The sequence below is a fragment of the Trichoplusia ni genome, chromosome 4 (genome assembly GCF_003590095.1).
Source record: "Trichoplusia ni isolate ovarian cell line Hi5 chromosome 4, tn1, whole genome shotgun sequence".
In the NCBI taxonomy this organism is placed as follows: Eukaryota; Metazoa; Arthropoda; class Insecta; order Lepidoptera; family Noctuidae; genus Trichoplusia; species Trichoplusia ni.
In genome coordinates, this window is record NC_039481.1 from 1,509,531 (window position 1) to 1,522,738 (window position 13,208).

Genomic DNA, 13,208 nt, shown 5'->3' on the forward strand with positions numbered 1-13,208 from the left:
ATACGAGTATATTGAGTTAAACTTAGTGCACATGGCGAGGTCGCAGCATTTGGCAAAATATTCTTGATACCTTTCAACCTCCAACGCAAAGAGAGGAGCGTTATAAATTTAACTTGTTGTCTGTCTGTGACATCATAGCTTCTGAGTAGATTGAGCGATTTCAAATAATATCAATTTTGTTTATAATGTATTCAATTAGAATTATGTGCGACTGTTTCGGACGTGATGAAAATTGGTCGAAGTTACTACTGTGGGGGGTGTTTTAAACTGTTTATTTTATCTTGTAATATTAACAAAAACGTGTGTTAAGGTTTTTTAGATTTTTTGCATCACCATTCTGTTTTTTTTTAGTCCGATGATGATCATGTAAAGAATTCCATTCCTTAACTTTACTTAACAACTTCTCCTTATTGCTTAACCTTAACTGGATCTAGCTTCTCAAATTGATCTAAGTTTTGTTTCATAACTTGGTTAAATAAGATTGTTTTATACAAACTTGACTGGCTCAATTACAAACTTGGTATGGAAAGATTAAATTGTTGAAGCCCATTCAATATTCTTGAGTTTTGCTGTTATTTATTACGATAGTATCCTTCGAGAGTCAAGGCTTAAGTGGGTATATAATATAAGTTACAGTTCAATACTTTTCAAAATGTTGTTTATAAGTTGATAATAGGTGCAATAGGTGGTATGTGTTGGTTAAGTTAATTAATAAGAACGGATAGCCGAATGGTTGAGGTCACCAAGTCAAACCCACTATGCGCACGTGTCGCGGGCTCTATCCCCGTGTACAACCAGCATTCGTGTAAACGAATGCTTGTTCTAAGTTTGGGTGTTGTTGTGCACATGATCTGTATAACTGTGAAACTCCCTTACTGCTTAAAAAAATCTTTGCTTTTTGCAGATAGCTATTAAGTTTGCCTAGCAACCAAAAGAATTTCCTATGTGTGAAAAAATAATTTACAATACGACACCAAACTTTACAATTATCCAAGTACCTGTACCTAAACAACCTCATTCAAAAGCCATAAAGCGAATAATTCTTATATCGTCTGAGAGAACAAGATTCGTTGATACTCCAAACGGACAAGTGCACAGGAGAGCTTTGCGCTCAGCTGAGCAAGTGTTGCAACTAGCACAAGTACGGCAAGGAACTTAGGAGTCCCTTCAAGTTTCATTAGAAGGGATTCAAAGGGGTTGAGCATTGTACATAAAAAGATTCATGTGTAATGTTCTTTGTGAGACTTGAAAGGAATGGATAGATTCGATGTTGGAGCGGAAAATAGGGAGATGGGATTTTTTAATTGTTGGAGGTTTAGTGTAATTTTTTTTTAACTGTTACTTACAGGTGAATCTATTGATTTGATTATTTTTTTCAACTTCGGTAAAGGTTATCTTGGATTCCAGGGTTAAGACTAGGTATGTAGTATATTCAGGGTAGCACCGCCTGTTTAGCACTCTTAAATATGGAGCAGGGACAAAAATATCGTAACATTTTTGTAATCCATCGCAAGTAAGGCTACGCTTGATACGGTCGGTCCGTGGGTGGGTGACCATAATATAACGAGTTCATTCATGTTTTAATAGTCCTTACGGGTAAACATAAGCTAGGAAGTCTGACAATCAGTCTAAATGAGGCATATCGTGCTGTCTAGGTAACTGGATTGATTGAGGAGTTTATATAGGCAGACGCTCCTTGTAAAACACTGATACATAGCTGCATCTAGTTAAGCAGGAAGCCGACCCCAACATAGTTGGGAAAAGGCTACGATGATGATGCATTATTATATTGAAGCACATATAAAGTGTCTCTTAAAACTGCATATCAAATGACTATGGTTACGATCTTGTAAACAGCAGTCAATCATACAAACTTTTAGGAATAAGATCATCGAGTTTGGCTGCAGGTCTTCTCAACTATCTAAACTTGTGATCTTTGGAGTTATATCAAACTTATGCAACAAAGTTCTAGTTCCCAACAATGCGGAGGATTTGGGACTACTAATCGCGCTTAGCACGCCTAAGTACTTGGCAATTGAGCTTCCATGCTAAGCGAAAAGTTTAAATATTGCTATTTGAGACTGAATTTATTCTATTAATATGGAATAGAATATTTGACTAAATCTTACCATATAAATGTATTTTGTCAATTGGATTCCCAAAAAGTCATTGGTAGATTTTGTAAGTTTACAAAAATAAAAGAATTATTTGTCATGTGTATTTGTTGTATCAAGCCAAACTGAATATTAAAAGTAATCAAAACTCACCAGATATACTAACTATCAAGAAATATTGATAAAACATTGATTAAAAAACTGTAAACTGGCGACATCAAACTCCTGCTGGTTTATTTTCGTAGCATTCGCTGTTTCTATTTAATTGCAATCAGTCAAAGTAAAGTGCAATCAATCCATACTCAATCCCATCATGGGACAAGCAGTTTTGTTATTTACAAATGCTTGTTCGGAGTCTAGGTCTCTTTGTGCATGTGAGTTGAATGTTTGTCCCCACGACACAAGGATTAAATTTCTTAGGGCTGCAGTTGCTTTTTTTATGGTTGAAGCTATCCCCACGTCAAATTTTAATAAAATCTGTTCAACTTTTTAGTCATGAAAGTATACAAGTTTACAGGATTGACTGCAGAACATTATTTTCACTTCTAAAACGTTAACGTAAGTCTATAGAAAGAAGAAAAAACGAATAGAAACATGATTATGTAACTCTCAGGTCATTACCATTTCGCATAAACTCCGATGTACCGTAATAAAAATATTTAAGAACTCTATATAATATTAACAGCGCTCCTCAAGATACGTAGCGAAATTATAGTTTAACGAGAAAACTACATTTTAATAGTTCATAGTCGGCGAAGAATTCTCTTTACAGCCGCGAAGTTACAGTAAGTCGAGTTTTATAAGTTGAGAGCTGTTGGATGCAGAACGCAGTCAAGCAATCTTTTCTTTGTGAGGAAACTGAACAATCTGTAAGACGTAAATAATGATTAATTTTAATATCGTCTTTTTAATCGTCCTGTTGTTACACAAAACATCTTTTTACGTGAATGAGATAGTTATATTGATCAATCAGTCTAATGATCAAAATTTTCGGAATCTTGTTTTCGCTGTTGTCGCTACGTTTAACAGCATGTCTAGATCAGTGGTGGAAGTATTATCAAGTAGGCATACTCAAGTATTGGTATCATCTAAATAAGATTTTTGCAAGTTCCTGCCGGTGTCGTAATTGTTTTACATCACTTACAATACAAGGACTCGTGACACCAGATTCGTACAAAAAGGCTTAATAGAAGCAAATGAGCTCAAAAAATTGGTCGTCTATCAAAGTTATAACCATGAAAATCCTGCTGAAAGACGTACATATGTTTTTTTCCCTTTTTACGTGTCTAGTCTAGTTATTACGGTTCTAGCCATTCCCTGGTGACGAACGTTTTTAGCCTTTAAGTACGGAACCATAAAAAGGACTCATCCAATTATCTTGACTTCACTTTATGCCTGTCCTTCTTCACTGCACTATGATCTGTTTCCTAACCTCAACATGTTTGTCTCCAGTGCCGATGACGCAAGTGGTGGCGGTGGCTGGCGAGCCGGTGTACCTGCCGTGCGACATCGCCACGCAAGACGAGGAGGACGCCGTGCTGCTCGTGCTGTGGTACCGGGAGGACCTCGGCACTCCCATATACAGGTAACGTAACCTTAGAGGACAAAATAATATGCAACGAATCACAATCTGTCTCTTCCTTTAAAAATCAAAGTTCAATAAAAACAACTTTAGCCGACATCTATAATTACAATTTACAAATGTGACATCTCACAAGGTGGAAACCTCAATTGAAAACCAGCGATTTAGAACAGCCGTGAGGCATACGATAGATACCTTTGTGTTCTTCCCTTTGTCTAATTTTCTGACTAAGGCTTGTCAAATAAACTTAATTTCGTCTTAGTTTCTTATTTTATCATAATAATACCTGGATTCCAATTATTAGAATCTGTAATCCCCAATCCTCGCTTCCTTGTATACACTGTCACGAAGATTAAATTCCTAAGTTCAGTTAGTTAGTGTGGAGTTTCTCGTTTTTTAATAATCTTGCTTAAATTTCTCAGTTGTTTTCATTTCAATTACATTTACTTGTTTATTATTTTAAAGTAGATCCGAAAAGTAATTTAGCATACTTAATAAAACTTTTAACTAAACAGTCTATTTTAAAAAAGTTGTTCTTTAAACTTTTAAATTTTAATACAAAATTTTGTAGAAGTCAGATCTAGTGCAAAATTATTTAAGAACTTTCTAAGTTCCCAAAGTTAATCTTAAAGTCAGTTGAAAGTAATTCAATAACAATTTTAATTTTGGAAACACTCGTTTCTACGAAACTTTTGCAATTGCACACATCGATAGACAATTTTAGAACTTTCGATTGTTTCTTGGTTTTCGAAGCAAGTCTTGATAAAAATAACAAGTCTTCTCAACTAATATCGTGTATGATAATGTAGTAATCAAGTCCCGCGTTAGAATAAGATTTTCTGAGCTATGAAGATTTAATCGTCGTAATGTTAAAAATCTAAATAAAATTGAAACTTTTAACATTTTCAACAGCGAAGATTAGCTTAAATTACTGTTTCTCACACATTAACATAGATTAATAAATTATATAAACAAGATCATATTAAAAAAACACCTTATAAAAATTATATTTTTTTATCTATTGTTCCGTCCATCGTATGTCCAATTTATAACAACAACCTAAGCCAAAAGCACCAGCAAATAACAACGTGCCCAACATCAATAGAAACATCGATCAAACCAAATTTACTATCCGCACGGAACAGTTTGTAAAAAGCGCCTAAAAACTATTTCTTTTGAGCAAATACTTTTTGCTCGGTTCTCCGCATACATAAACTTTTGAGTGCATCGACTGTATTGCTAAAGTATCAAATGCCTTTTACGTTACCAGCCAGCGGTACCTGTACCATGTGCGTTTTATGCAGAACTATAAACTTTGTGGGAATGAGACAGCTTGCTTGATTCCACATAGCGACGTCTTACTCCCACAATGACATCAGCCCCGTTAAGCTGACTAAGCTCAAAATTCTTATCCAACCTCCTTAAATCGCTACCAAAATGTTGCAAGGTCGACTTAGCCCGTATCCAAGACTTTTCTAGAAGCTTCCAGCATCGATGCGGTCTTAAAGGGTCGTGACTCATGCACGCTTCGTTGAACCCTATTTATAGATTAGAGGTACCTTTTGTACCAAAGAAAGATACATAGTTTGGTATATCTTTGCTTTTCGCAATTCGCTTATTTGTTTTTATTGGCTGAGTGTATTTAATTTATTAATTTGGATAGCTGTGTCAAAGGAATGTCGGTTGATTTTCGTAGACTGTGGTCAAAAAAATTGTATGTAGTTACGAGGACAAAGCTGTCACAGAAAATGAACAGCTTAATATACCTATATACAGCTATCATTTTGTCATCGTCAGCCTTTAATAGCCTACATAGGCCAGTAGGCAATAGGCTTCCCCTAAAAATCTGAAATGATCCCACGGCAACAAAGAATCGGGATTAAACTAAACTACATTTTGATCCAAGTTATAAACTATCTGTGTGAAAGAGAAAAGAATACATATCCATGCTTACAAACTTTCGTATTTGTAAAATTAGTAGTAGTGGACTGGATGAGATGAGTAGATTATATAAAAAGATAGCAGGAATGATAGGGGTGCGAAGAGAAAGAGACGTAAAAGATACTGCCGTATTGAAACTAAAATAAAAACAAGCGAACACGAAGAACACTATTCACTTAAACAAAAAGCTCGCAGATAAATGAATTTAAAACAAATACCGCTTATTAAAGTTTCATGAGAATCTGTGAACATATTTCTAGGAATGAAATGTATGTTATGCTGTGTTGTACCAAACAACAATTGTGGTGCAGTTTTGATATTTGAAACTGAGAATGTTTTTGTTTATTTAATAATTTATGTACACACACAAAAGGTCTAAAAATAACATAACACAGATATAAATGATGTACAAGGGTACTGCTTATTGCTTAAGAAATTTGTGCCAGCAGACCCGCGAAAGGAGAAGTCGTCGTTTTTAGGGTTCTGTTAACAAGCATTTCGTATGAATCGTAATAGCTAGAAACATGTGACATTTCATGCTCTCACAGGTTTTGCATATCAGCTGCTGCTAAAACAAACATAAATTCTCATGAAACGATGATTGTTAAGGTCATTGATTTGATGGGTGACACTTGTTTTGGAAATTCATTTTTCTTTTGTTTACTTGTACAAAACCATCAGTGTCGCGAGTTTGACTCGCACTTGACCGTTTTATTATAGAGCTGTATCAAAACAAAAATTATGAAGATAAAAATTGTTTGTATTGTTAGTAAAGACAATTGCACGATCATAAAAGTACTCATTTATTACTGTAATTTATCGAAAAATAATAATAAACTAATTGATAAATCAGTACAATTTAGATTTATTCAACGTCATGCTGCGACCTATAGGCAAATTAAACATGGATGTAACCGCGGGGCACCGGTACTGGGAAAAATGGTCTCAACTAACAAACTCTATGATATTTGCAGGTATTACTTTATTTACATAAATACATTTACTACTCAGAATCATAATACAGGTAGATCATGCTAATGCAAATAAGATTCCGTTATTTATTACCTTTGCATAAATAAACCAACTCAGTGACATCAACCGTTACAGACCTTTTCAGATCAAAGAACTCACTCAAAGTGTTACTTAAAAAGCTTTATAGTTTCAACTAATATTAATATTTATAGAGTTTCTGTAATTCATACGGCAGACACCTAAAGATACAACTTCGAGAACGAGATAGGCTTCTTCCACCAACTCGCGAACAAGAACAACTCGAAACTTGGCGAGGTCTGGAGTTTAATCAGTTAATTTGATTTTCTGTTATAAATAGACCCGTTTCAAGTAACAAAACACTACGCCTTCATCCAAAAAAATGTTCCCAAGCAGCACTTGGCTTGGCGCCATAAAACTAAGGCTTTTTGATAATTGGAGTACAATTAATTTATTGGGTAATCTCGGAGATGGAAGAAGGTTGTTACAGTCAAATGAAGGAAATGGGTTAGTGAGCAATGAGGCTGTCTTGTTATGTAAGGACGGCTGTTGTCACTTGTCTCTTTATTTGTTTGTGACACATGGCGAAATAAGGATATCTGAGGAGTATTTCGTCATTTGGAAAACAAACAATTTATTTACTAGGTTTTTTGTGTACTCAGTTGTGGTCGAGTCTGGTATTTGGAGTAATTCCTTTTTCTCCGAAAATCCTTGGAACAAGCCTCTAGCTGTATGTCTAGACAATTGTTAGATCTCAGATTGTTAGACAGAGTAGACATCTTTGTAAATCTGTCTGTTATTTACTCTGTTATTGTTAACATGCTAAAAGCACTTGAAAACTAGACGCCTGTCTACTAAATTCATTTTCCACTTTATCACAGTGATAAAGTTTTTTAGCAGAAAATTCATCACCAGCATTGCCCAGTCGTAAGCCTAGATCACGTTATTAAGCATGTAGGTGATAATACAAACAGGCAGAATGGAAGAGGTCCTTACCATCACAATCATCACGGGGCACCACAAGCCTACCAGAGGTTTTTGATAATGGTGCCCACTTGTTTTTTAGTAGAAATTTTCAAGGATCTAGAACGAAGAAAAACGTAGCAAAATGAAACCAGAATCTTTCACTAAACTATTTATTTTCTCTAGTGTGGACGCCAGGGAACGAGACTTCGGCGTCGCAGAGCGGTGGTCAGACGAGAGCGTGTTCGCGTCGCGCGCCTACTTCCTCCCGGAGCGAAGACCAGCAGAGCTTGGAGTGGACCGGGTGAAGGCATCCGACCAGGGCGTCTACAGGTGCCGGGTAGACTTCAAGCAAGCTCAAACTAGAAATTCAAGAGTCAATTTGACTGTTATTGGTAAGTTATATTTTTTATACCTTATTTATTAATCATAGGACGATATTGAACCGTAGCTTAAACAGAAACAATAGTTCACAACAGTTATTAAAGCAATGTTCTACTTTATTTCTTTGTGTAGAAAAAAATCTATCTAAGGTAGACATGCAATGATGCAAACATGGGAGTAATTTTTTGCGGGATTTTTTTTTTAATTTGGCATCTAAAAATGGGGTTAATAATATTTTGATGGCTGAAAGTGTAACATTCTTATAATACTAAAAGGTAGTTTTCATCCATCTAGAATATCAAAATCTTATCCCCTTCGAATCATATGTAAGACTAAGCAAGATGTCATAATACAATCCCTTACCAAGACCTCAAACTGGGTCCATTCATATTTATGAGTATTCATTTACACGAAACAACTGCACAGCTCATATGATTCCATATTCCTTTTTAAACATACGATTGTATCCCCGAGGAGAAGTCAAGTGTATTGCATGCCCACGTTTTGATAAAGCTGTTAATAAATAACTAGCCAAGAATATCATCTCGGAATGCAGTTTAAAATGTGAATTTGTGAGTTGAGATTTAAATGTTTTAGCTAGAGTGTGGTGTGGTGTATTGTTTTGCTTTTCATATTTAAATTCCATTATATTATTAAATCATGCAACGGTTTAATCACACGTATTTATCGGGATTGCCCGACTAGTTTCGGACCCAAATAGAGTCCTTAATCATGACTGACGCGGCGGGGTCGCGAGTCAATCATTCTCACGATAGTTACTATAAAAAATCTTTTATACATCTCACTGCTAGGCACAGGTCCTTTGCTATATATCCCTGGAAGGTATATAGATACCTACATAGATGGGTTTAAACTATTTGACTTAAATTTTATTTAGACAAGAACAGATCAACTCTACAAAATTCCATTACGAAACATTAACAAAATGAAAATTATATCATGATTCCGAATCTCAATACACTCGAAACTGCACACTAAAATATCACTGCCACTTAATTAGCCTAAAATGGAACGGTACAAACGGGCCAACGTTGCCATGGCAACAACTAACATCTCAAGAGGAATGCTCACGACACTGAATAAGATTATTCGTAGGTTCCTGCACAAACGACTCTCGGACGAGGTACAAAGGCGACGTTATTGCAATACACTTGGGGACGTAGAGTATACAAATTGATATTATTAAAATGTCTCTTTGGTACTTGTTTTGAATTTGAACCGTATTTTTGGACGGTTATTGTGTTTTTATACAGTGGGATTTGTTAGGCATTGTACGAATGTTCTTTTTATTTTTGTACGATAGGGCGGTATAAAAGGCATGTATTGAATTCCTTGTGCATTTAGTATGTATATTATATTTTAACGTTTCGAATGTAAACTGGATAGGTATTGATATTTTGAATGTAGGTTTTGCTCTGGGATATTAGTATGAGATCTTTGTTTTTTCGATTGTTGTTTTTTTTTCAGGGCAGTTTCAATTAAAACTTGCTATTCCTTTTAAACTAATTAGAGCATTTCGTTAGAAAGCAGACTCATGCCTAATTATTAATTTATATTTACAGCACCACCAGGCTGATTTGTGAAAACCATTCAGAGGGCCAACCAATTTAGTGCGGAAGAACTTTTGATATAAACAATCACAGTAGAATAGCATAAATAAATCTATTTTAATGCATAATTTTCAAATTTCTATTACAGTCTACGTACATAATATATCTAACACAAATAAACTGATCTGTTTAATTCTGACCTGATAAGCTTGAGTTTTAATGAGTATGTTTCATAATATGTTCAAAAAATATTTTCCTGTGTCACATATTTAAAACACAAAATTCCTTGCTTATACAACGAAGTCTTATACAGCATTCTTAATGATATACATAAATGAAATGCAAATTAACAATCTGAATACCTTAAAGTGTACATTTTCACCTTTGCAACCCACTGCAGTGTACAATGCAAAGTGAACTCCTTTTCGTATTCATAGCGGATGCCATGCTTTTCATGACACCATCTAGATAACTCCAGAACGTTTATGTAGCACTCGGAAAATGAAAATTTACGAAAAATATTACGTAGATCTTTTTATTGCTTTTATTTTTCACAAAGCTATATTTTTCTTGACAAAAATAAGCTAATGGTATTTTTGCTAGCAATTCCTCTTTTACTTAAGGTTTTATAAACGATCTAATTATGATATTATACACCGTGATTTTTTTGTCGTTTTACAAAAGCAGCCCAGTTCATGTATCCAATGACGAGAACACGTTCATGATAAAAAAATAGGTATTTATGAGATTTGAATAAATTTACAATGCAATTTTTATTCAATATTATGATGCAATTCGTAGTTTTTTGGAAACACAGCTCTGTTGCGAGCGACATTTTGATCATTTTTAAAAGTATTTTCAGATTTTAATCTTAGTTGATGATAAAAAAAAAATAATCGCGCCTAGGGGTATTTTACGTCGGATACATGAACTGGGCTCGTTTTGTAAGACGACTAAAAATCACCGTGTATTTTACATTGTATACTAAAATATGCTAGTCGTAGATATTATTATGTTATTAGCTGTTGCCCGTGACTTCGTCCACGTGGTTAGAATTTTTTCCACATTTTCCATTGTATTTTCGCTCCTATTAGTCGCAGCTGTTATATAGCCTTCCTTGATAAATGGTCTATTCAATACAAAAATAATTTTTCAATTCGAATCAGTAGTTCCTGAGATTAGCGTATTCAAACAAACAAACAAACTCTTCAACTTTATACATTAGTATAGATTAGTATTTTCAATTGTTAGAACAAATTTTGTTATAGCTAGAAACTAACAGATTAAAGTTATTCAAAAAGGATTATGTTATATTAATAATTCAGTCTAACAATACTTCCACCACCTTATTCGAGGCCCAGCTCAATTTGTGACTAGCCCTTTTCAACCACTTTTATGTTTTTTACTTTTTCAACATCATTCGATCAGAATCAACCTTCTGTCCTTTCAAATACTTCGTCGATATGGCATGGTTTATTGGCGTCGTATCGTACGTGTAACAACCTGTAAATTCCCCTGAATTCTTCCTGAATCTTTTATTGTGTTGCACTACAAATACAACAAAGTCTCACATTACATTTATCTTTCACATAAAAGCCTTTTTAGATCTAGTATAAAAGAGTTTTATTTTTAAATAATGTATTTTATGGGTATGTAGCTCGACTTTTAACTTGCGCTTATCGTCATATACATATAACATTCTCTGGTTTAGATAACATTTATCATAATATTATATTTATAACGTTTATTTTTAAGTAAAAATTCAAAAAGTTTTTAACAAATTCTAGGGTTTGTTACCCAAAGGGTAAACTGGAACTTAATTACAAAGGCTCCTTTTGTCATTCTACCTGTCCGTTTTTGTTGGGCCAAGACAGATGACATCACAAATGATTTAATACTGCTGATTTAATTGTCACAACAAATACTAATAATAGTCGAAGTAAAGCAGCGTTGGGCACGGTCATAAATATGATTTGACAAAAATTTCCTTCTTATATTACGTATATACAAAAAACAGCTAGTCTTCAAAACTAATACTTAAAGTAATAGATGAATCTAATATCGCACGAAATGTTCTCAGTTTTACAAAATAAATAACACTCGATGTTATTCTAGGCTAGCTATCTCTATTATGCCATACTCTACAGATGTTAGCATAAATGAATCTCAAACGCTGCTATAAAAACAACAGACCCTTTTAATACTGGAACATTGCTTACGTATATAGCATACGTATATAACATTACAACTCTATCCTATCGGGACTTAAGTAGTGGCAACGGGGTTTTCTGAACTATGTATCTAATTGCGGTACTAATGCTAATATCGCTTTGACACTGATGTGACGTTTTGACTGTACGGAAAGTCGACTGGTATAGGTCACCGTGGATTCGATTCCCGCGTACTTTCCTAGAATTTATGTGATTAAAGAATGCTTGTTCTGAGTTTGGGAGTCCTGTGCACCACTTGAATGTTAGCGAAACCCCCCTCGACGCAAAGATGAAAACTTCTTTTTGCGTTTTTTAATTGATTCTAAATATAAAATATTCATCTTTTAGTTTAAACAAATATACTGTCGTTTCTTGATGCTTTAAATACTCGTACATTTAATGTACTTTAATGGAATCTATAGTATAACGTTGTAAATAAAGATCTAAAATAAATAACCAGAGATTTTTCAAAGTAATATGATTTCTTATACGCTTCAACAAATCTGATGGCAAGGAGTTAAGACCAGCACAGGCTTAAGAAGCAGTCGTTAAATTACTGATTTACATAAAAAAATAGGGATTGTAATTTTATACAACCTTCTTTATATTTGAAACAAACTCCACTACGCAACATTTCTCACAAAATTACACTGTATAATATATTAGAAAACCAAATGACGTATCGTAACACGTAATATAACAACAAATATTTTTAGTAACTTTAACTACTCTCGCTTCATAATAAACCACGTAATTCCATTAAACTAGATTCCACTTCAGATTGTTCGCAGTAATCAAACCACGCGTCTGAACTCACAAGGAATATGCTAACTAAAGCAGTTTGATAGTTAGCGCAAACTTAACCTCCAATCACGGGGAAATTGACATCTTTGATCCAATATGTTGTTACTCAAGTAATTACTGCTCTCATATGAGTTTTCTGTGAACGGATTAGTATGAGAAATGAGTTTCTAGTTTTAAACATTTAACAGCAAATAAATGTATGTAAAAAGATCTTATTTCAGAATGAGTATTTGCCAAGTGTCTTTATTAGAACTTTCGGTTTTGTCTCCTCCTTAAAGTGACAAGCACATTTAAGTAATTAAATGATTTGCTTAGATAATTTAAGTTTTAGGTAAGGAGCAATGGTTATATGTCGTACCTTTTTGAGTTTTAAAGACTTAGAGAGTTTAGACTAGCAACTTCCATAATTCTGAAAAATATGATTCATTAGAAAATGATCATTGTACTCACCGACATAAAATTCAAATTCGATTAACTTGGTACTACAAGAGCAGTAGTAACTTAATCAGTAAATTGCCGAAAAAATACTGCAAAGTCCACATTATCGTTTAAGGCCCTCACGAAGATTAAAGATATAATTAACATTCCCCCGAGCTCAAAGGTCATTTTATAAATAGCTCATTCAATATTCAATTGCCGTTCCAAAATT

General features: G+C 34.2%; 1 protein-coding gene across 2 annotated transcripts in view; it reads left to right on the top strand.

Moving 5' to 3' along the window:
* The window catches only part of LOC113492476 (hemicentin-2), a 181,157-nt gene that overhangs the window by 151,945 nt on the left and 16,004 nt on the right, over nt 1-13,208 (top strand). For both annotated transcript variants that reach the window (XM_026869936.1, XM_026869938.1), the window contains exons 2-3: nt 3,567-3,699; nt 7,777-7,985. In XM_026869936.1, coding sequence (XP_026725737.1) covers nt 3,567-3,699; nt 7,777-7,985 — 342 coding nt within the window. The remainder of the gene's footprint in view (nt 1-3,566; nt 3,700-7,776; nt 7,986-13,208) is intronic.